The sequence below is a fragment of the Pteronotus mesoamericanus genome, unplaced genomic scaffold (assembly GCF_021234165.1).
Source record: "Pteronotus mesoamericanus isolate MK-2021 breed Mesoamerican mustached bat unplaced genomic scaffold, CSHL_Meso_final scaffold_36, whole genome shotgun sequence".
NCBI classification, from domain to species: domain Eukaryota; kingdom Metazoa; phylum Chordata; class Mammalia; order Chiroptera; family Mormoopidae; genus Pteronotus; species Pteronotus mesoamericanus.
This window is the reverse complement of record NW_026555313.1, coordinates 12037860-12063644: the sequence shown is the minus strand read 5'-3', so window position 1 is coordinate 12063644 and position 25785 is coordinate 12037860. Positions and strand designations below refer to the sequence as shown.

Sequence of the window (25785 nt, the reverse complement as noted above, 5' to 3'; positions counted from 1 at the left end):
ATATCCTTGGGTGAGGAACTAAGAAAATGTTACTAGGTATTGACAAATTTCCCCCTAAAACAACTATACCATGATATTCTTACCAACTGTGAACTCCTTGCCCACTCCCTAACCAACATGTGATAATTGTAAAATTTTTTAACTTCATAATTACCTAATTAGTAGTGAGGTTGGTTGGTTATTTGTATTTATTTTCCTGTGAATTTGTTTTCATATTTTTACTGTTTTTTTCTAGTGTTTAAAATTTATTATTAAGAATTTACTATATAATATGGATATTATATATAATATGGAATCCTTTGGTAGAATTCATTGTTGAATTTAATTTATCTGTATTTTGATGACTTTAGTCTTCAGTGAAGTCATAAACGTTATTTCATGGCAGAAGATAATCCTTCCATGAAAGAAATAATTTAAAATAGATTTAAAATAAATTGAGTAATTTAAATTTAAAAAGCAATGAGTTTAATTTTCAGTATAGAATATGATACATTTTATAATTTTATTGCTATTTTATAAAATACTGAAATTATAGTCAACAAAATTGTTATTTTTGGATGTTTATTTTGATAAAATCAATATAACTTTAAGAGATTCTTAGGAAGATTTTCTTTTTATTTTGCTTTGCTTGTGGGTTTATTGCTATATTTGGATCTGATTACTAAATTGAAAGCTATATGATTTTTTAAATTATTTTTTCTTTTATTTTAATTTATTTATTTTTAGACAGAGGGAATGGGAGGAAGAAAGAGAGGAAGAGAAACATCAATATGTGGTTGCTTCTGGTGCATCCCTACTGAGGACCTGGCCCACAACCCAGGCATGTGCCCTGACTGGGAATCAAACCGGCGACTCCTTGGTTTGCAGGCAGGCGCTCAGTCCACTGAGCCACACCAGCCAGGGCTAAAAGCTATATGGTTTTTGTTGTAGTGACTGTTTTTTTATTCTTGAGTAAAACATGCAAAGTAATTATTTTAATATGTTTCACCTTTATGGTAAATGACTTCAGGTCTTCCTGACATTTGTAACAGCATTTTGGAGAAATGGCTAAAGGAAGGTTTCATTAGACATAAACCTGATCAGTTGACTGTAAACCAGTATGAACCTGGGCATGGTGAGTATTTCTTCTTTTAAAATTACAGCTAATACATAACTAAGTAGATTATGTAACTCTCTAAGATCAAAGCTATTATTTTTTAGCTCAAACTCTTAGAATAACTTGCTTATGTTTTGCTGTGTTGACTTTAATCCCTTGCAAATCTATGTCAATCTCTTGAGAAACTTGCATCTCAAAGTGTAAAAAGAGACAATTGCTATTTTTGACTTTTATTTGTTCCCCTGTCAATATTTTATTTAGGGAGGGAGGAGATTGCTTTAAAAACACAGGAGACATGTATAATGGAGGAAACCAAATAATTTACAAATTCAGGCGTGCGTTGTTTCATTGCACTTTGCTTTATTGTGTTACAGATGTTGCACTTTTTACAAATTGAAGGCAAGACCCTCCCTCAGCAAAAATATGATGATTCACTTTATTGTGATACTCAGTTTATTGCAGTGGTCTGGAATTGAGCTATGCCTATACAGAGAAGAGGGCTAATTGGTTGGATGATCTTATTCTTTTTTTCTCTGTTGAGAATGTGGAAGACAGCTCTAGGATGCCCTGTTACTGAAAGATCTTTAGGTTACTGATTTTTTTTACACTTGTTAGCAGCATCTTCATCTGATATTTGTAGTGATTGAATGAATGACCTTAAAAGTTTTATTAACGGCAGGAGTTATGGATTCTTTTCCCTGCATTTATCACCCTGTATTATGATTGCTTGTTTGCCAATCAGTCTTAACATTGGTGTGTAAGCTCCTTGAAAACAGGGGACTGTCTTACTTGCTTTATATACTCTCACCATGTAACAAATTTCCTTTCACTTAAGAGATGCTCAATTAACATAGATTGAGAAGTTGGTGGAGGAAACCATATCTTAATTATTTGTATGATTAGCTTTCACACCTGGCTATTGCTTTTGCTTTTGGGAATCAAGTGTTTAATGGGGGGGGGAAATGACTTTGTTACCTATTTTTCATGTGCCTCTCTTGGGCTGGGGTTGAGTAAATGTTTTAGTTAAGTGATGACTTTCAAGTCTTGCTTTTAGAATCAAGTGTCACTTGAACATAAGATATTTTTTTAATGTATATGTAATTTAATTTATGTATTTGGTCACATTGACCCTAAATGTTCCCTTTTAACTAAAATTATAGTATATTCCTGATTATCAAACAGTGTTTTCACCGTAATAGTGTGAGGCTATATTTAGAGATGTCTTGAGTCTATTACAAGGAAAAATGAAGTAACGTATTATCCTTTCTTCTGTCTCAGGAATTCCTGCTCATATTGACACACATTCTGCTTTTGAGGATGAGATCATTTCTCTCAGTTTGGGGTCAGAGGTAAATATTTAGACATTTTTATTAGCCATCAACAAATGTCTTACCTTATACAGTGTTCTTTGCAGAGGATTTCCCACATTTCCTAATTCAGATGAGGATTTTTAAAATGAAAAGTAAAGGCACCATTAGCACTTCTGTTTCTTACAGAATGTGAAATTATCACAGCTTCTTTTAAGTATCAAAAGTTTTATATATAAGCTTGTCAGATGCCAAGAAAATCCCTGTAATTTAATTTTTTACACATTTTACTTTTAAAAATTATATAAAATCTAGACTGCCCTTGGCGCAATAATTTACTGAGGCAGCATTGCCATCTAGTGGCAAAAGATAGTAGCTGCGGTCTGTAGAAAACGGAAGCAACTAAGACGTGGGTGTCTGGAATTCCGATAAACTTTTTCACGTATATTACCTGATTCAGTCCCTTCAAAAACTTTGAGTAGCACAGGGTAATGACTTTATTTTTACAGATGAAGAGTTAGAGATTCATGTTTATTCATTGACTTGTTTCTATAGCTGCACTTTACTTGAACTGCTAAAGAAGCTATCAAAAAAACAAAAACAAAATCAGAAAACCTCATAGACAGATGATAGTATGGTGATTACTAGAGGGAAAGGGGGGTGGGGAGAGGTAAAAGAGGGTAAAAGGGGACAAATGGTGATGGAAGGAGACTTGACTTTGGGTGGTGAACACACAATATAATAGATAGATGATGGAATTGGATACCTGGAACTTGTATGTCACCCCAATAAAACAAAAACGGAAGCATGATTTAAAATGATCCATACAAAATTCAGATAGAGTTTTAAATAAGAACCAGAATTTTAAATCTAGAAGAATCCTTTAAATATGAGGTCATCTAATCTAAGTAGAATTGCTTCCAAATCTGATTTTGTTCCTAGAAGCAAAAACTACTTACTATAGGATTTTTTTGTATCTGTGTAGTTCTCGTAACTAGGTCTTCTGTTATTTGGCTTTTTAACCTTTGCTGAGCTTGTGTGATCATGTTGACACTGACTAGAGGGTAGTGCTATTTGTTTGATAAGACAAAACTATCTTATTAAATACATGTGTGGGTTCTTATTAAGTGCTTTAAAGAATGATGAGGATGGGAAGAGAAAGCAAGCTCTCCTCTGGTTTATTTTCATTTTACCTCTTGTCCTGGCTTGTAGCTTTAGAGGACCAGTAAAGAACATCTTTGTCTTTTCCTCCCAACTGTGTAATCTTCTATAATGCTTTTGTGCCTCCAGAAGTATTTTGAGTACATGTACACATTATGTATACACATGATATGTATACATTAGGACGCCTTAGCTACAAGTAACAGCAGAAAACCCAATTAAAAATAGTTATACAACAAAAATGAGTTAATATCTCATAAAACAAGGTGTTTTAAAGAAGGCTAGTTAGTTCTAAGGTTTTAATTTGTTGGCTTAGCTCAGTAATTTAATCAAGGAACCAGTTTCTTTCCCTCTCAAATGCTCACTGTTTCCCTACCTAAGAACTAGCATAGGGGAAGTATCCAGTAAGTGGAAGGAATCAGGACATGTGAGAATAATATACACCACATGAAGTCAAGTAGGCTTTTGCTCTTAAATACTCCTTCTCTGAGAGGTTTTTTTCCTGCTGTAAAATACAGCCTGCATTTGTTGTACATGCATGTTTTGAGATACATCCTTGATATAAACCTTCTTGTGATGATGAACTAGTAATGTTATTGGACAAATAATAAGTTCAGCAAGTACCATAAGACTTGGTCAGTTAAGGGTGAAGATGACCATTTAATGTGTGTCTGCTTAAAACCAGAACCAAACATTTATTGTATAAGAAAAAAACCTTTTTGATTTTGACTTATTGGGGAAAAATTAAAAATTATGAAGATAGTTTAAATTTTTTTTATTTAACAACATTTAAATGTATTTCAAATATGCACTAATTTTTAGAACAGAGAATAAGTCATATACCTTTGTCTTAGTATTGTTTTTCTAATGAAATGCGATAGCAGTTCACTTTTAAGCTTGATTATAAAAAGCCTTCGCCCCCCCCAAAAAAAAATTATTAAAGTCTTTATTAGTTTTTCCAAAGTCTCTCTTAATCCTTTGATAATCCAAGTTACTTCATTTTGAAGCACCAATTGTATATCATTGTTGTTTTGTTTTCCTTTCTTCAGTTATAAAAGTCCTGATTCTGCCAGATCTTCAAATGTTAAGTAGTTCATTGACATCCCTTTCTTCATCTTCAGGAAGTCTTCTCTCTTTTGATTTTAATTGTTTTTGTATTTACATTGCATTGGCTAATATTTATAGTATCAAGATTCACTGAAAGACTGACCAAAAGGGTTACCACAATGGGTAGAGACAGCTGGTAGTATTGAACAAATATATATTTGAGTAAGTACTAATTTTATAAGATGTTGGTTCAGAAAGTATTTTTATGACTTTTACTACTGAGTAGCCTGGGTAATTAGATATTTTGTTAATGAAGACTGTCTATTGAATGCCTACTAGAGGGCCACATCTTTCATTATATTACCTGTTATTTCTCAAGGCTTATGTAAGTAGTTATTGAGTCCTGCTTGATCTCCTGAAACAGGGTATTGAATAAAGATTTTTTGTGAAATGTCTTGAGCTATGCAGTTTCTCTACTGCCACCTGAATGGTTTTATAGCTTCTTTGGTTTTTTTCAGCCAAGTGTCTGTGTAGTTTGCCCCACACATGTTCTGATGCTGGAGCAATTCTCATCACTTTTATTTGTAAGGAATGACTCACAGTATTTCTTTTTTAGGAGTTTAATGCTTTAATAGGCAAATGCTTCATTATTTTCTGATATTCAGCACAAACTGGGGAAAATAAGGTATTTTATTTATAGAGCTTAAAAGCAACAAATACAATCTGGACCCTGGGCATATTAACCACATCTCCAAGTTCATATTCAGCCCTCAAAATGTGCTTATATAAACTATCTACAGCCTCAGAAACCAAGTAATTTCTCCTTCCCATTTTTATCTTGATTCCAGGACCCAGATTTTAGTCTTACCTGCTAGTCCTTGGAATATTTACGTTTCTGAAGTTCTGACAAATGGATTGTTTCTGCTGTGTAGCTTTGACTTCTTTTCTATCCTTTATAGCTTATTTATGATATTTTTCATCTTCTCAGTAGTGCCCTAAGCATTAAAAGAACAATGGTCTGCCAACCTAGTGGGAGTATATTTCTTTGGCGTTCGTGTATGTGTGTGCACATGCATGCTTTGTGTCTGCCATGGTTATTTCTATATGGTTGCTAATTGATGTAGATGTGGAAAGAAAACATAATTCTGACATGGGATATTTGGTTGCATCATATTACAGTTGATGTTGCATTGGGCAAAATCTTTATTTTTTTATTTAGTATGTCTCAAACATTCAAAACTTATAGGGACAAGTTGATCTGTTGGTCTGTGGGCCAGAAATAAATGCTCTGCCTTATTTGATCATGTTTCCTTTTGTACATTGAATTCTGTTTTCACTTTTCAGCATTTTCCCTACCAAATTATGTTCTAAAGATCTGCTTTTGTATAATTTTCTCATTTTTTAAGATCTTTTGGGAGCTAAAATTCTTTGTGTAAATCGGGCAAATGAGGTTCTGCTGGCAGTTCTTGAAGTGTACTCTTTATCTTGCTTTTATGGAATAAGATCTCCTTTACTCATGCTCCTGCATTAAGGATAATGGCAAAGAGATAAAACCTATTTCAGCTAGCAATCTTCTATCAGTCTGTTTCATACTATGATATTATAAAACAGAGTATTTTGTTTTATTTGGAACCTTCAGAATATCAATTCTTCTGTCTTTTTGGTTAGGGTTTGTAGTGACTTTTGGTCAAGATGGTAGCATGATAAACACAGCTTGCCTCCTTGCACAACCACATCAAAATTAAAACTAAAATATAGAACAACCATCACTCAAGACTGTCAGGAATTGAACTGAAGGGAAGTCTGATGACTATGGAAGAAATCACATACACCGAGATGGGTAGGAGAGGTGAAGAGGCGGAACAGGTGGGTCTAGTGCCATACAGGGAGAAACTGAGGTGCCTGGTATCAAGGCGAGAGCTGGAAGACAGCTTTCTCCTAGACAGAAAAGTGGGCAAAGGCCAAAGTCTCTTTTCTGAACCCTACCCTGCTGCAGAGCCACAGAGCTGGCAGGCTGGTGCCCATATCTGAAACTCTGTCAGCCTGGCTAATACTGTTTGCCCTACCCTGGAGATCCCCAGAGACTTAGTCCCACCCAACTTACAGACCCACCCAAGCTACTCTTCCATATGAATAGCTGGTCTTGGCTCATGCTTCACAACTTCTTAAATCCTCTCAAACAAGCAACAGCTGACCTCAGTAAGACTCCAGCCTCTGTACCTCTTACTAAGTGGCCCCAGGCCCAGCGCTAGCAGCAGCAGTCGTAGATTCACAGCTTGGCTTTACCTGGGAATCTCCAAGTCCAGCAAGAGTAGCAGCCATCTCAGATTGCTTATAGCTCAAGCAGGGTGGCCTAGGGCAGAACGTAGGTGGGGGCTGACCTTGGCCTGCACCACGTGGGAAATTCCAGAGTCTGGGCATCCAGTGGACAGCACCAGACCATGTCAGAGCAACACCACTCTGCCCCCACAGAGCTGATCCTCCATGGAGGGTGGTGGTTGGTTGATAGTGGTGCTGGCCAGTCCTTGCAGCTGACTGGCCTGGGTAAATCCCTCCCATTCACCTGCCAACAGCAATCAAGGCACAACTAAAAGAGGAAGGTGTACTCAGCCAACAAAAAAGGCACACCTCGAGTACCCAGCTTGCATGATAGAGTAGGCTGTCCCATTGGACTCTACAGGACACCTACTGCATTAGGCCACACTACCAAGATGGAGTCATAGCAGCTCTGCCTAATATGTAGAAACAAACACAGGGAGGCTGCCAAAATGAGGAGACAAAGAAACATGGCTGAAATGAAAGAACAAGTCAAAACTCCAGAAAAAGAATTAAACAAAATGGAGATAAGTAATCTGTCAGATGCAAAGTTCAAAACAGATATAAGGATGCTCAAGGAATTTAGTGAGGACCTCAGCAGCATAAAAAAGATCCAGTCAGAAATGAAGGGTACACTAATTGAAATAAAAAAGAATTTACAGGCAAACAACAGTAGAGTGGATGAAGCTGAGAATCAGATCAATGATTTGGAACACAAGGAAACAAAAAACAACCAATCAGAACAAGAATAAAAAAGAATCCAAAAAGAATGAGGATAATGCAAGGAGCCTGTGGGACAACTTCAAGCAATCCAACATTCACATCATAGGTGTGCCAGAAGGAGAAAAGAATGAGCAAGAAATTGGAAATCTATTTGAAAAAAATAATTAAGAAAACCTCCCTAATTTGGTGAAGGAAGTAGACATGCAAGTCCTGGAAGCTCAGAGAGTCCCAGACAAGATGGATGCAAAGGGGACCACACCAAGACACATCATAATTAAAATGCCAAAGGTTAAAGATAAAGGGAGAATCTTAAAAGCAGCAAGAGAAAAGCAGTTAGTTACCTACGGGGCGTAGGGGGGTTCCTATAAGACTGTCAGCTGATTTCTCACAAGAAACTTTGCAGGCTAGAAGGGATTGGTAAGAAATGTTCAGTCATGAAAAGCAGGGATCTACAGCCAAGATTGCTCTACCCAGGAGAACTGTCATTTAGAATTGAAGTGTGGATAAAAATATTCCCAGACCAGAAAAAAACTAAAGGAGTTCATCATCATGAAACCATTATTATATGAAATGTTACAGGGACTTATTTAAGTAAAAGAAGATCAAAACTCTGAACAATAAAATGGCAATAAATTCATATCTATCAACAATTGAATTAAAAAAAAAAAAACTAGGCAAACAAGGACAGCGACAGAATCTTGGATACAGAGAGCGTTTTGATAGTTGCCAGACAGGAGGAGGGTATGGTGGAATGGGTGAAGAGGTGAGGGGATTAAGAAGTGCAAATAGGTAGTTACAGAGTAGCCATGGGGATATATAGTGCAGTATAAGAAATGGAGGAGCCAAAGAACCTATGCACGTGACCCATGGACAGGAGCGATGGTGGGGGGATGCCTGAGGGAGAGGCATTGCTGGGTGCAGAGGGGCAAAAGGGGAGAGATCAGGACAACTGTAATAGCGTAATCAATAAAATATAATTAAAAAAATCATTTGTAGCAAGGCAGCAGTATTATACCACTTCATCTATAGTACAGAACCAGAATAAAATTTATCATTTTAGTGTAGAAAACTAGAATGGAAGCCCATTTAGGAGATGTAGATGGAACCCGTGGTTGTTCATTAATTGAAAAGTCATTTAAATTGGGCAATAATAAAAATAAAAAATACATACAGACTTCATACATTTTATTTTAACTTACAAATAAATTTACTCCCCGATATACTATAGAGGTCTTACTGTGACGGTCCACAATTTGCCTTGTCTTTCCTGTTTTCATTTCTTTAAAGTGAAAAGAAAGCTTAAAGACATCCACCAGAGTTTTTTTTTTTAAATTTCAAAGATTTTGTTATTGAGTCACTTCTGTTAACAGCAGTTTATTAATTTGTTCATTTTCATTGAATCTTTTAACAACATTCAACTTTATATAGAAAAAAACCCCCTGTCTTTTTGTAGTCAGTTTTCATTGGTTTACATAATATTTAATTAAATTAAGTAATTGCAAAACCAGTGTAGCCTGCACATGGACTTTTGGGAACATACACGTTGACTTGTTAAGCATGTGGCTCAACTGGTGAGAACAGAAGTACATGAACATATTGGAGAGTTGCCTATTATCAATAAACATTCAGGGCCTGTATATGCTTTACAAAGAAATGGAGCATATTGATTGGTTAAATGGATGTCTGTTAAAATAGCTTTTATTTGTGTGACCAACATTGTCCTAGGCAGTGTGGGAGATACAAAACCATTTCCAGTCTTGATTATTTTTCCCCTCAGATTTTGGACCTGACTATCCAACCCTCTAAAAGACATTTTCCCTCCTCTAGATCAAAACTCATTATTTTTTATTTTCAGCCATTTACCACCCACTGCTATTCTTTCACACAAAACAAAACAAACTTTTGCTCTTCCTGGATTTCCTACTCTGGCTAATTGCCCACCAATTGATTAATTTAGAACCTAGGAAATATTCTTGACCTGTATTTTGAAAATTATGAATTTTGCTCTCAAGCACTGTTTTAACTATATCCCACAACATTTTCTTTAAAAAAAATTCTAGAGGTATAATTGTCATACAGTAAACCACACATATTTATATATACTCACATGAAATCTTCACCACACTCAAGACAATGAATATGTTCATCATCCCCAAAGGTTTTCTCATTTCCCCGTGTTATTCAACACCTTGGATTACTTTGTATTTCCAGAATTTTTTTATATAGGAATCATACAATATATATTCTTTATTGTGTGGTTTCCTTTATTTGACAAAATTATTTGAGATTCACTAAAAGTCTAAGCTTAATTTGTATCTTTATTTCCTGATGAACAACATAAGAACTCTAATACATTTTAACTCTATTATTCCTGTCTAATTTATATTCTTCTATTATTGTGTGTTTGAATTCTCTGAATTTTTGAACATATTTCTTTGGTTTAGATAGTCAATGTTCATTTAGACCTATTTGCTCTTCATTCTTATATATTACACCTTGCATCTGGGATCATTGGCCTTTTATTTAACATACAACATTTAAATTTCCTTTAGTCTAGGTCTGCTGTTGGCTAATTCCCATTTTTGGTTAGCAAATATCTTTATTTCACTTTCATTCTTCAAGGCTATTTTCACTGATTATAGAATTTGATGTTGGCAGTTATTTTCTTTCAGAGCACAAAAGATTTCACTTACTTTCTTCTGGCTTACATTATTGCCCTGTTACCTTTGAAGGGGGCCTTTGTTTCCCCACCCTGTTCCCCGCCCCGACTTCTTTTAATGTTTTTTTAAAATCTGTTCCCCCGCCCCCTACAGTGTTATTTTTATGTGCCTATTTATTTTGCTTATTTTGATGGGTTTGATTATTCGGCTTAGGACTTATTGGATTTCTTGAATTTATGGATTGGTTTTTTGCCATCAATTTTGGAAAACTCTCATCCATTATTTCTGTAGATTTTGCCTCAGTCCCACTTTCTCCCTTCATTTACTTTGTCTGTATATTCTGTTTCACTTATCCTGTCTCCTGTGTTTTCTGCATTTTGTCTCTCCATGCTTTATTCCAAATAGGTTCTTCTGTCACTAATTCTTTTTTCAGTCTTGTCTGATTTGCTGTTAAACCTATTCTTTAATGGCCTCATTTCAGTCATAGTATTTTTCTGTTTGAGGATACCTGTTTGGCTTTTCTTCAGATTTATAGTGTCTTTTTAAAAATACAGCTTTCAGTTCTCTGCTGAAATTTTCAACCTTAGCGTTTATATCTCTTAACATGATAACCGTCTTCGCTTTATAGCCTCTATCTGATATTTGAATATTTGAGGTTTCTGTGGTTCATTTCTGTTTCCCTGCTAGACTATCTTTTTCCAGAGCCGATTCAGAGAGTCTGAGATGAAGACTGGTTTTCTATGTTTATAGAAAGCTCACAGACAATTATGACATTTAAATAGGATTTTGAACCATTGAGTTAGAAAATGCTGAAATGCTAAATCTGTATAATGTCAACTCCAAAGACAGTACAATTTCAAATTAATCTTTCAGACAAAGAATAAATAGAAATGAAGTAATATAGGCCCCCAATGGCAGTCCTAATCATTATTCAATTAAATATTCCAATGCAGTGCTAGAAACTGAAAAAGTTAAAGCCTGTGTGTATTGTTTTCATATTGTTAGGTGTGTGCACTGGACTAGATTCAGTTTTGGGTAAATCAGGAGATTTGGGTTTTCGCACATACCTCTTAGTGACTTTTAATGGACCACGAAGTGCTTTAATTTCTGTGCTTTCTGTCATAAATTGAGGTTGGCATATATTTGTTAAATTTTAATTGTCCTAGGGAGTTTGGTAAGCATTTAGTAATAATAGCAGTTACTGTTCCTTCCACTCCTACCTCCAATACTACTATTACCATGATCATCGTCGCCAGCAACCACCTGCTGGTTTTTTTTGTTTTTTGTTTTGGTGTCTGTCTGATATTTTAAACTGAGATATAGCTGTCATATAATGTTATATTAATTTCAGATATTAATGATTTGATACCTGTATATATTGTGAAATAATCACCACAGTTAAGTCTGGTTTACATCTATCACCATACATAGAATTTTTTTTTCTTCTGATAAGAACTTTTAAGATCTCTCTTAGCAACTTTCAAATATACAATACAGTATTTTTACTATAGGCACTGTGCTGTACTTTACATTACCAGGACATAGGAAGTTTGTACCTATGACCACCTTCATCCATTTTCTTGCCCTCCCACCCCACTTCTGACAGCTACCAGTCTATTCTCTGTATCTCTGATTCACTTTTTCTTTTTTTATATTCCGCACAAAAATGACATTTTCTGGTATTTATCTTTGTCTGAGTTATTTTACTTAGCATAGTGCCCTTATAGTCCATCCATGTTGTCACAGGGACATGAATTCCCTCTTTTTCATGACTGGATAATATTCCATTTATACACCTGTCACTTTTTATTTATTCATCCATCAATAGACATGTAAAATTGCTTCCATGTTTATTTTATAATGCAACAGTGCATATGAGGGCATGTATATCTTTTCAAGCTAGTGTCTATGTTTCTTTCAGATACATTCCCGTAAGTGGAATTGCTGAATCATGTAGTAGTTCTGTTTAGAAATTTTTGAGGAACCTCCATATTGTTTTCCATAGTGGCTGCACCAATTTACATTCCACCAACAGTGCACAATGGCTTCCTTTTCTCCATATCTTCACTGACACTTGTTATTTCTTGCCTTTTTGATAGCCATTCTGGCAGGCGTGAGGTAATATCTCGTTAGGTAGTGACCATCTATTTTATGCTATGTCTTGGTGGGTACTAAACTAAGTTCATTTTTCCTTATAAGGAGCAACCCAGGGCCTCAGGAATAAATATGCACATGACTATTATTGTTCTTTTTACTTTGGCTGTCTCATTTTGGTTATCTGTGCATATGAATCTCTTGATTTATTTTGCCTAAGGAAGAAAGCCCAGAAAATAACTAAATGGAATTTAGGAAGTCTTCTGCCCAAAAATTTAAGATATACCACCCTATTATTTCAACTAAATTGTTTATGATGAATGCATTTACTTATTCAAAAATATTTGTTGAGTGTAGTCTACTAGACAGAGTCTAACAAGTAAGAAAGAATTAAATCTAAAAGAATTTTTTAAGCTAACATGTTTTATTACCTCTGTAGCCTTATCATATACAAAGTAAACTTAATTTTACTGAAGTGGTTTGTGATTGACTCTTTTGCAAGCCCATTTTTGGATGGTGGTGGATTTCACGTCACAGTTCCTGCAAACAAATGAAACTACATTGTGATAAATGAGAGCTGATAGCAAGTCTCTCTGTGCATAAGCATGGTCATATTAAGCTTAGGCATTTAAGCTTAGCATTATACATATTAAATATTCAGTGGTGGCTAAAGTATCCGCAATTTAGCATCTTTTCTTTACAAGGTTATTTTTCTATGATGCATAGTTTATTCTGCTCTCTATTGTGCCATTTAGCAGTGTGTATAGACTGTTAAGCTAAAAGATGCTTTCTCTGTTTATTGTGCATTTTACCTGAGCTCAGCCAGATAAAATAGATCAAAATCACGTGTATTGGGGGCAGAAGAGGAAGAGTTAGCAGAATCTATTCATTCAGCATCTGGGACCTAGTTTTTTTGTTGGGCAGAGTTGTGTTTGAAAGATAGAATTTGCTGACATGTGCTATAAAGTAGATTTGTGTGTGGTATTTTAAAAAAATATTTTAGCCTTGTCTAATTTTGCTTGTTTCACATATGCAATACTATAGATAAGTTCCCAGGTATGCCCTAACTGTGTACATGGTACCTGATCAAATAGGAAAAGTTTTCACACCAGAAACATGAAGTAGTGCTCTGCTTCTTGTATCTTTTCTTAGAAACAATGAGAAATAAGTTCTCTTGGCCTACAGTGGTATTTAGTTGCTGCATATTACTTCCTGCTGGACCACTGTCCAATGGCATAAGGTACCATCTCATCTTCATGTTCTAATATGTGATTTTTTCCCCTCAGGATGAGAAAATTGAGGCCTATACGTTGTAAAGTTGCTTCTCGCTAGAGGACAAGGGACCAGAGCTTGGTTAGTCCTTGTATATTGATGGCAGGGAGTGTTGCTGCCATTGTCTCCTTCCTCTGAGTTTCACAGGGTTCCATTTTCAAGAAATTTAGCAAATGGATTCAAGACTCTTGTTTTTGTTGTTGTTGTTTTAAAACATATTTTGTTGGTAGAAATGCAGGAAGGGGAATGGATTTGTTATGATTTTTGTATTTTGCTTTTCTTCAAGGATGGATACTAAGCAGGCTTATATGGCATAGGTAGAAAATGTAAAGGTCACTGACATTAGCCTTTGGTCTCCAAGGTGTCCTAGGGAAAATTTTTATTTTTCCTTTGTCTTAGAAAAATGTGGCATACCAGCAAGCTTCTCTTTCAGCGCTTGTTAAGTTAGTAAAATACACTTCTAGGAGTATCATTTTTTGTAGAGAGACATAAAACTATATTTATTTTACTAAGAATGTTCAAAGTTCTTCTTCTCCCCCACAGTGGACTAATTATCTTATTTGTAAATCCAGGATAAGTATGTAAACAGACATTTTCAACATTGCTATTTTTTTTAAATGGTTTATAGCTTCAATCTTGTGTCCTTGCAATTGTGTCTGTCTCCCTTTTTCCATCTCTCTTTTCCCACTTGTTCAAACAGGGTAGACATGGCCATGATGAGGTATGTGGAATCACTTGTTTGCTTTTTAAAATAAAAAGACAAGCCCATTTCATTTGAGTCCAGTGAAAACATTAGTGCAACTACGGAGGATTTATATTTGTCCGGCTGTAGGAAACAGGCGGATATTTCTCTGTTCTGCTATATTCTTACCTATGAAATGTTTTCTGCAGTTATAGTTACTTCTGTCCTCTCAGCTTTCATTGTTTTCTATGAACCATATATCATTCTTCACATTTTACTGTCTTTTGCCTATGTACCCTTTGGGACTTCAAAAGATTAATGATCTCAGTCCATTTCTAACCAATAGGATCAAGATTAAGTTTTCCTTTTTTCTCAGAAGTATTCCTAGTAACAATACATTTTTCAATTTCCTGTTTAGCCAACATGGAAATCTGTTTATTCCTTCATGTACTTGTTTGTTATGAATCGTTACTTGAGTGGTAGAGTGATAGCTGTGTCTGGGGTTTTCATTCTATTGTATTTTGGATGTGTAAAGGTTTTATAAGATCAGAATGTCAAGGGTTTTATGTTTGTGTGCTTTGAACTGAACATTATCCTCAGTCATGCCCTGTGAGCTTTCTGGAAACTTGATCTTTATTGACTCTGCCATCCCAGAAAATAAAGAAAATAGGTAAAACCAAAAAGAATAATTGGAAAGAACTCCTGTGGAGCAAAGCTATTGCATGGCAGAATGATTTAGCTGTTGCAGGGAGCATTACTGATTGTGAATCTTTAGTGAATTTTTTTTAATCTTTTTTTTTTTTGTCTTTTAACAAGCTATTTAGTTAAGATACAGATGCTTTAAGTATGATGATACTGATAATACTTTATTTTTGTGGCAGAATGTTTTAAGGAAAAGAAAATGCACTTAATTTCATAAATAAAAATTACTTTCTAACTAAAAATATTATACTCGCATGTACCTGTGAGATAATAGAAAATATATACATATATAGGTCCCTGCCTCAGGTTCTTGGCATAGAACTTCTAAAACCCTTATAATTTCCTAAGTGATAAGAGACTAGGAACATCTTTTGTTCTAATATTTTGTCTTTCATTCTATTTCCTAACACAGAGTATCCAAAACCCTTCGAATTTCCTGGGTAATAGCTATGCCTTTTGTTGTAATGAGCTGACTCTTATTGGGCTACTGGATGGGGGCTGGTCACCAGAAAGCCCAGTAATGATTAGAAACTAGGAATTTTCAGCCCTGCCCCTCATTTTTCAGATTGGGAAGAGGGGCTAGAAATGGAGTTAATAATTGATCCTGCCTACAAGATGAGACCTCCATAAAAATTCCGATAGTTCGGGGCTGGGAGAGCTTCCAGGTGGCTGAGCAGGTGGAGGTGCTGGGAAGTGTGGCAGGGCAGAGAGGACTTGGAGGCTCCGTGCTCCTTCCCACATACCTTGCCCTACGCATCTCTTCCATCTGGATGTTTATTTTAGCCTTTATTATATCCTTTTATGGTAAACTGGAAAACAGTAAGGTGTTTCCAAATTAATTAGTATCATGTTCCTACTTCTCCTGGCAGTTCTAATTATTTATTGAAACCAAGATTACCCTACTTTGAAATTATTACTCTCTGTAGATAGGAGAAAATGTATCTATATTTCACAAATATATATTATATATTTGTAAAACATGTTGACTGTTAATTAGACAGAAATTGTAACCTCTAGGTGGGGAGAGAACATGTCTCATTCACCGTTGCAGCCTTGGATGCCTCACGTAATGATTACTATGTACATATTTGTCTAATGAATGAACTGGGGTATAGTCTTTCAGAATATTTTCCCATCAACAGTTTTCATACAGATAGTTTTCAGCCACAAATGATCATCTCTAATAAAATAATTAATAAATATGCTCATTATTCTTTGCTCTGTGTAGACCTTAATGTCTATTCAGAAAATTGAGACCTATATGTATTGGTTTAAAAAGAGGCTACAGTGGGTTTTTATTCTCAACATTTTATTATGGAAATTTTCATACAGAAAAGCTGGAAGAATTGTACAGTAAATACCCATATACCTACCACCTGGATTCTACACTTAACATTTTAACATATATGCTTTATCAAATATCTCTCCACCTGTCAATCCTCTATTAGTTTATCTTTTATTTATATATTTCAGGGAAGTTGCAGGCATTAGTGTACTTACCCCCAACACTTCAGAATTCATCTACAATGTTTATAAATAGAATGCTTTTGGAGTAAGACTATTTGAAATTATATGTAATCATTTGAAACAGGTAATTGTTGGAAAATTAAATTCTATCATCTTACTTTATTTTCCATATTTAGATGGGAAGGTCAGATGAGAAAAGGATAAACCAGCTTAGATCTGTATAATTCTGTATAGTTTCCAAAAATATTCATGTGCATTATCTAATTTGATACAATATTATTATTAATAATAGTAACAGTTATTGAGTGTTTTCTTTGTGTCTGGTACTGTACTGTGTTTAATGAAGATACTGTGCTAAATCTCTCTTCATCCCACTGATACTTGGTTTTTGTATTTATTTTTCAGAGGGATTGATTTACTTAAATATTTCTAATCCCTGAGGCATGCCTTTTAAATTCACATTTGTCAAAATGCTGCTGTGTTTAGACTTAATTCTTTTGGTGTTTGGGTTCCTGAGAAAAAAAGCATTTTCTTGGGTACTGTATAAGTTGCTATTCATAATAATGTTTCAGCACAACTTGGGAAGAGTGACTGAAAATGTTCATGTGTCCTTTGATGATCTCTTGTAAATTAGCCTCTAATATCCAAAATGTTCCATGACTTTAAAGGCAAAATGGATTATATGAGAATGTGCATCTGATAATTATTTCTCCTTGGATTATTAATTGTTACAATTCTATTAATAGTAATGGCCACTATTTTTTGTATTTACTGTGTGCCAGATACTGTGATTAATATCATTATATTTAACTTATTAAAAACTGAGGCACGGAGGGATTTAATGGCTTTCTTGTCCCCTAGGCAATATGACTAGTAAATGGAAGAGCCAGAATATGAATGTTTCAGCTCCCATGTCCTTGCATTTGACTGCTACCACAGTGTTTTGTGTCTGATCCTCAGACCACTTGCCTCATAATTTCCTGGGGTGTTTGCTAGACATACAGATTCCTGAACCTCTCACCCTAGACCTGCTGAGTCTTCCTACGGATGCAGTATGCTTTTTAGTCATTGAGTTGATTTTTAAGTGCACCAAAGTTTTGAGAACCCCTGTGTTACACTATTCTCTAAGCATGATCACGTTTTAATCTGTTAGTCTAGAAAATCGTTCATATCTTTGGAGTGCGTGACACTTTGGATTAATCTTTATGCTTTTGCCTTTACCTCAAGATTGTCATGGATTTTAAGCACCCAGATGGTGTCACAGTGCCCATTATGTTGCCTCGTCGGAGTTTGCTGATAATGACAGGAGAATCTAGATACCTTTGGACCCATGGGTATGTACTGAAATTACCTGGATGATAGGATACCCTTTGCTCTGGGAGGCTTTCTTTTATTTCCTGTACAAGCCGCTGGAACCCTGCCCCATACCTGCACATTGTGTTTGCTGGGGTTAAACCCCCAGGGACACCGATGGCCTTTTTTTTTTCATATTAACATTTTCTTTTGAAAGAAAATCTAATTTAAAGAGAAGTTGCAAGCATAGTAATGTGAACTCTCTTCACCTTTCACTTAGATTTACCAACTGTGAACGTTTTGCCATGTGTTTTGTCTCTCACATGTTATCAGTATTGTTATTTTTGCTGAATTTTAGGAGGATAAGTTACTGCATTGCATATTTCCTGAGAGCAGGACACTTTCTGTATCACAGGTTGGCAAATTATGGTTTGTGGGCCAAATTCAGCCCTTAGTCTGTTTTATACAGTTCTTTAGCTAAGAATGGCTTTTACAGGGTTGTAGAAAACAAAAACAAAGAATATGCAAAAACCAAAACAAAAAATATGTATGTGGCCCTCTGTGCCTAAAATATTTACTATTTGGCCTTGTTACAGGAAAAGTTTGCCAACCCCTGTTCTATAAAACTTCAGTGCAATCCTCAAATTCAGGAAATCAGTGTTGATAAAATACTATTATCATACTCTTATACAATTGATTTTTAACATTTGTTAGTTGTACTTTATAGTACTGTCACAGAAAAAACAGAGCCTATCAGTGGCTAGAGTAGCAAAACCAGATTTTACTCAGGAACTATTGCAACAGCGGAAAAGAGACCTCAAAATAGGACTGGGCTTGATTTTAAATATAACAAGGAAAAGTGGGTATTTATAGCCAGGAAGCCCAGGATTGGGGTTCGGCTTGCTGGATGGCAAATTACTAAGAGGAAACCCCAGTGGTAAGGGGGGGGTTTCTGGCTGAAACAACCATGTGATTCTTGCTGAAGGCAGGCCAGGGTGATCTGATAGCAGGGGATGGTGGGGAATGAGGAATTTGGTCAGCTGTCAAGGATGATCAGAAATCAAGGGTAGGGGATTCTGGCTAAACTGACTTAGTAGGATTGTTATTAAAATTAGGCTCTTGAAAGACATGCCCAAATATAGAACCTTGCCCAGGCTCAGAGTCAAGCTATGATCAAGCAGAGAGTCTGTGTCAATAATTCATGGTTGGTTTTCCCTCTGATCTAGGATTCTGTCCATGATCCTGCATTACCTTTAGGTGTAAATTCTCTTTAGTCTTCAATTTGAAATATCTCCTCAACTTTTCTTTGTCTCTCATGACATTGACACTTTTGAGAAGGCCAGTTATGCCTCAATTTGAGTTTGTTTGATTGAATCTAATCTGAAAGAAGTGGGTTATGCACTTTTGGCAGGAACAAATCTTTCAGCCTTTTGAGGAGGAAGCATTGCAATTCTGAAACTTACATATATTGTACTTAAAATACTGCTGAGTTCTGTACTTATTAATACTGCCCTGCTTGGAAATTCAGCTTATGTATTTAAAAGAATTAAAGGAAATGAACATGTAAATAAATTTGTAACTTGTCCTAAATGTGAGCCATAAAAACAGGTGGCCTGATTTTGTGCACTTGCTGAGACTTAAATCTGCCTCACTATTTTTTTAATGGCCATATAAAATATTTTTATGTACAGGAAATAAAAATGGTGATGTTAACCAACAGTTTCAATTATTCTTTAATTTTGAGAATATTTACATTTTCTCCTTTTAGGTTTAAGCATTTTTACCATTGGTAACATTTAAACTTAAGATTAATAGTATTATAGCAAATACAAAACAACAAATTACTTTTTATTGGCCTATGTTTTAAAAATAGTTTATTCTGACTAATGATACAGATTAATTCTAAACATCATTTTGATCACATTATTTTCTTGTTCAAAGTGTTACAGAAAACACCTCCCCTTTTTGTTTTATGTTTTTTGTTTTATGGTTCTTCTTTGTCCATTGCTAGTAGGAATTGTGGCACTCAATGCCAGGGTTTGGTGAAAAGGAAAGGAATTATTTAATTAAAAGTTATACAGGTTTAGAACAATGGTGGAATTCTGTCATTAATACCCACAAACACACAGTCCTGCCCTCCCCCTTTTGCCCAGTCAGGCCAGTCTCAGAGCATGCCAGTCAGAAGTACCTTCTTCCAGAAGAAAAAAAAACAAACGAGAAGTCCGCAGCTCACTTCTTCTGGTTCCTCCCAGTAATCTGTGCTCAGCTGGGCAGGCCTCCCCTCAGCTGTGTTGCCATGATCTCGAGTTTTTAATCTAAAACCACGTGGCACCTCCTCACAACTGGCCAGCGAGGGAGTCCTTTCACCCGTTATTGACTCACTTGGTCCTGCAAGGATCCCACATTGTCCTCCGTTGCACAAGGCGGCCTGCCTTTTTGTTTAAATCCCAGCCTGGATCCTCCTCCGCAACCCCATTTCCAACTCCTCCCACAGTTGGCTACACCTGCTAGCATTCTCATCTTTTCTGCCTTTCTTGTCTGCCATAGTTAGTCCAGGCAGGCATAGACCCGTGGCGTGGAGCAAACCATCTCCAAGCTCTTGAGGAGGTGCTGTAGCGGGGTCAGCGCGGGGAGCGGGACCGGGAGTGGGGGCGGGGAGCGGCGGTTGCTGCCGCCCAGCTACATCGCAGGTCCAAGTCAAGCCCATCTCCCTAACCCAGGCAGACTATGAAGCTAGGCAGCTGTTATTGATGTACAAAATAACTTTCAACCCTTGTGCTGCTGCTTTTTCCAGCCCCCAAGCTAGGCTTGTTAAGGGGTTTGGGGGCTTCTTAGCCTACACCCCTCCCTGCCTTTTGAACCTTATCCAACACCCATTACAAGAGCATATTGTGTTGTAAATGTAAAGAGTAGTATCTCTGGAAGATTGAATTGCAGGTAATATTTATTTTTAGACCTCTCTCTAGAATCAAAATTCTCTGCAATAATTTCAGGGGGAAAAACAGTATTATTTTTAAAGGCTTTAATTGATACTCATTGCTTGTAATGTGATTGTATGTGTATATTAGGAAGAAAGCAAGAAGGAGGGGGTTTGTAGGGAGGGTGGGGGCACAGACAGAGACAAGAACAGAGAGACTGTATCAACTATTGAATTGTTCACCAGAATCTCTGTGTGGAAGGGAGAATAGATTGAAAAAGCACATTTGATATACTTAAAAATACAGGGTAGGGCAGAAGTAGGTTTATAGTTGTGAGTACAGTATCATATAGAGTTTATTATATTATTAATTATTGCATTTTCCACATGAACAACTGTAAATCTACTTTTGCCCCACCTATATGTATATACTATATACTATAGGAAATAAACTTTGGTAAGAATTTTTGATCTCTGTGCTATAAAAAGCATTAGAAAGCACTGTTAAATAGAAGAAGGTTGATTAACATGGCCCTATAACATTAATTCCAAACACTTTTAATTTGGTCTGGTTTTAGTTTAGTGAATTCTAGCCACCATGCCCTAAATCAGCAGTCCAACTATTTGGCTGGGGCAGTTGTGCATGGTAGTATTTTTAAAAATTTCCTACATATAAAAATCAGGAGTTTTTTACATAAAAATCTGACTTTTCTGCTTCTTTTGAAAATTGAAGGTCTGACAGTACTGGTATCATTTGGCAACAGTGGCCAAGACTGTCTGTCAGTGGTTGTCCTTTGATGAGGCCTATACTTTCAAGCTCTCTATGCTTCTGACCACTTTCTACTCCCTGAAATAAGGCTCAGTATCACCTGTCACTTATCACTGTTATTGCACAATTGTTTTTATCTTATAACAGAGTTAAATGAAAATTAAATATTTCTTGAGCTTATGTTAGTATTAAAAGTAGGAAAAGAAAACCTGGAATGACTGGAATGTGTATTTTTCAGAAAAGTGAAAGAAAACTGCCTTTTTGAAATGAAGACTATCCCTATGTGTTTAATGGCAAACAATAAATATATTTCTAAACAAATCCATCTGCTTCGCTTCTTTATGTTATGTGACTGGCCTTGGGAGGCATTATTTCATGAGTTAATGTGAACTCTCCTTTTAAATTATTTTTGGAGAATTTTCTTTGTGCCAGGCATTGTTCTAAAAGCTTTACATATATTAACTCATTTAGCTCACACAGAGTGGGAAGTGTCTTCCATGGTTTTGTCCCCATTTTTAAAGGGAATGGGAGCATAAAAAGGTTACATGTACAAAGTCACAAAACCATTAAGATCAGAGGACAGGAAGTCTGTTTTCAGGATCTGTGCTCTTAGCCATGATGTTATAGATAAACTTCTTTGCTCCCTTTCCTCTGAATTTATACTGTGCCTTCTAGCCTTCACACTTTAGCCAACTCTTAATGCTTTAAATTTCCTTTTCCTTTCCATTTACTTTTTTAAAGATACTTTACAGCTCAACTTTTAATTCCTTTATAATTTATAAAGCTTTTTTGGACTACATTGGCCTGACTGTATTGTTTTTTACTATCTTGCAATGTCATTTTTATTGTTTTGAACTATTTAGTCTATAAAAATATTTTCATCTTTTTATTTAATATTTTCCCAATGGGATTATAATTTGAGTGCAGGGGTAAAAAGATGTTCAGAGATGTTTAAAGAATTCATTATTCTTAACATGGATTACTATTCCTAAAAATCTGAGATTGGTGCCAAAAGTAGTAATGTCCAGCTCGACCTTTGTATATGATTTAACTCTAGACAAGTGAAGTAATTAACTTCAGAGAACCATAATAGAGAACTACTTAGTCCCCAAGAAAGAAATTTGTTTGCTAATAAGAGGTTCAAGAGACTTGTTTTTTGAAATATCTTAACTTTGTTCAATACCATAGTTTTAATTATTTTAAGCGATCAGAGTAACAGTCATATATATTTAGGCATCAATTGCTTGCTTTTACTTCTAAAAAATTTTCTCTAGCGCAAGTCTCTTAAAACAGCCATTCTCCCAACTTGTTTTGTGAGGTCGGCATTACCCTGACACCAAAATGTGTCAAGGACATGACAACAAAAGAAATTATAGACCAGTTTCTCTCAGAGGTGCAAAATTCTTTCCTTTAAAAAAAGACATGTTTATTGATTTTAGAGAGAGAAAACGAGAGAGAGAAACATCAACTGGTTGCTTCCCATACATGCCCCTACCAAGGCATGCACCCCAGGAATGTGCCCTGATCAGGAATTGAGCCCGCAACGTTTTGGCATATGGGGTGATGCTCCAACCAACTGAGCCACAGAGATGCAAAAATTCTTTAACAAAATGTTAGAAAATCCAGTCCCGTGATACATTGAAAATATATCAAGACCAAGTGGAGGTCATCCCAAGATTGCAAGATTGATTTAACCAAACAATGTAACATACCACCTTAAATGAACAAAGGGGAAATATATATAATAATCTTGATTGATAAAGAAAGTGTTTTTTGACTGAACTCAGCATCCATTCATAATAAAAACTTGGCAGACTAGGACAATAGGTAAACTTCTTCAATCTGATTAACGGCATCTGTGAAAAGCCCACAGCTAACATCATACTTCATGGTGTAATATTGAATGCTTTTTCCTAAGATATTGAACTGGGTGGGGATGTCTGCTCTCACCACTTCTGTTTAATATTATATTGGATGTCTTTGCCAATATAAGTCAAGAAAAAGAATAAAAATCATACTGATTTGAAAGGAGGTAAAACTATTGATTGTAGATATAGAAAATCCTAAGAAATCTACAGAACAAGTGCTAGAACTAATAAGTGAATACTGCACGGTTGTAGCATACAAGGTCAATTTTCAAAACTTAATTTTCAGAAAATGAAATTAAATCTTTTGAAAATAACAACAGGGAGGGGATTGATTGTGGGAGCAGAGTTTAGGCTGGGTGGAGGAGAGCAACAGGAGAAAAATTGGGACAACTGTAATGGAACAATAAAATATTTAATAAAAATAAAATAAAATAAAATAGAATAACATCAAGACCTATAAAGTACTTCTTTTCAGTACGATGAATTAATTATGATTTTAAAACGCTGTCAACTGGGAATTCTAATTCTTTTTCTTAAAACTTAAATTGAGATTTAATTCTCACACATGCACACACATATAACATTGTATTAGTTTCAGATGCACAACATGATGATTCTCTATATTTATATATTGTGAAATGATCATCACAGTAAGTCTAGTTAACATACAGCTACAAATTTTTTCCCTTACGATGATAACTTTTAAGATTTATTCTCTTAACATTCTAATATACAATACAGTTTTATTTATAGTCACCACACCGTGCATTACATCTCTAGGACTTATTTATTTTATAAATGGAAGTTTGTACTTTGTGACTGCTCTCATTCATTTTACAACTTTTCCCCCACTCTATACCCTGCCCACTCCAAATCACCAGTCTGTTCTCTGTATCTTTGTCTGTCTGTCTGTCTATGTATCTATATATTTTTTACTTTCCACATATAAGTGAGATCAATGGTCTTTGTTTTTATCTGTCTGACTTATTTCACTTAGCATAATGCTCTCAAGATCCATCCATGTTGTCAAAAATGGCAGGATTTCCTTCTTTTTTTATGGCTGAAAAATATTCCATATTTTGTGTGTGTGTGTATCACATTTTCTTTATTCATTTATCTATCAATGGACACTTATGTTTTCTCCATATCTTGGCTATTATGGATAATGCTGCAATGAATAGGGGGATACGTGTATCTTTTTGAGTTAGTGTTTTCATTTTCTTTGGACAGATCCTCAAAAGTGGAATTGCTGGATCATATGGTAATTCTGTTTTTAAACTTTTGAGGATCTTTCTACTATTTTTCATAGAGGCTACACCAATTTACTTTCCCACTGATTGTGCACAAGGTTTTTTTTTTTCCTCACCTCCTTGCCAATACTTGTCATTTCTTGTCTTTTTGATAAGAGCCATTCTAACAGATATAAGGTGATATACTCATTGTGGCTTTGAATTAAAATTCTCTGATGATTAGTGATGTTGAGCACCTTTTCATGTACCTGTTAACCATGTGCGTGTCTTCTTTGGGACGTCTATTCAGATCCTCTGCCCATTTTTTAATCAGGTTGGCGTGACTTTTTTTTTTGCCATTGAGTTCTATGAATTCTTTATGTCTTTTGGATGTTAACTCCTTATTAGGTATGTAACTTACACATACTTACACCCATTCCATAGGTTGACTTTTCATTTTGTTGATAGTTTTCTTGGTTATGCAGAAGCTTTTTAGTGTGATGTAGACCCACTTGTTTATTTTTGCTTTTGTTGCCTTTTGAGAATTCTGATTATAACCACAGATTGAGTGAAACAGTGTAACACTGACAAAATGAAAATTGAGAATTGAAATGCACTACATTATTTTATTATAGGATCAAATTTATTTTAATTATATGGTTGAATTTTCTTCTAGATGTTAGAAAAGCTTATTTGTCTCTTAATACAGAGGTATCAATGACTTAAATATAAAATTATACCTTTTTCTAATTTACTGAGATCTTTCAGGCTTAGCACATTTTCTGTGAATATGAAATCCACTTCTGTAGGGTAAATAAAACAGAATACCTGGCCTCAGATTTAAATCCTAGGAATAAACTTAATAAAAGATATATAATACATATACACTGAAAATCATGAAATATCACTGACAGAAATTAAAGAAAACCAAAACAAACAGATAGAGATGCCATGATCATGGATAGGAAACTGATTGTTGCTAAGATATCATTTGACCACAAATTAATCTAATGATTTAGTGTAATTCCAATCAGAATCTTAAAAGTTTTTTTTTGGAGGGTAGAAATTAATAAGGAGATTCTGAAATTTATTAGAAAATGTGAAGGATCTAGAATAATCAAAATAATCTTGAAACAGAAGAACAATGTTGGAGGATTTATTCTACTTAATTTTTAAGACTTA

The 25785-nt window shown here is 35.3% G+C and overlaps 1 protein-coding gene across 2 annotated transcripts in view; it reads left to right on the top strand.

The window, feature by feature from the left end:
• The window catches only part of ALKBH8 (alkB homolog 8, tRNA methyltransferase), a 60468-nt gene that overhangs the window by 13512 nt on the left and 21171 nt on the right, over positions 1–25785 (top strand). For both annotated transcript variants that reach the window (XM_054592238.1, XM_054592240.1), the window contains exons 6-8: positions 1010–1114; positions 2375–2445; positions 17755–17861. In XM_054592238.1, coding sequence (XP_054448213.1) covers positions 1010–1114; positions 2375–2445; positions 17755–17861 — 283 coding nt within the window. The remainder of the gene's footprint in view (positions 1–1009; positions 1115–2374; positions 2446–17754; positions 17862–25785) is intronic.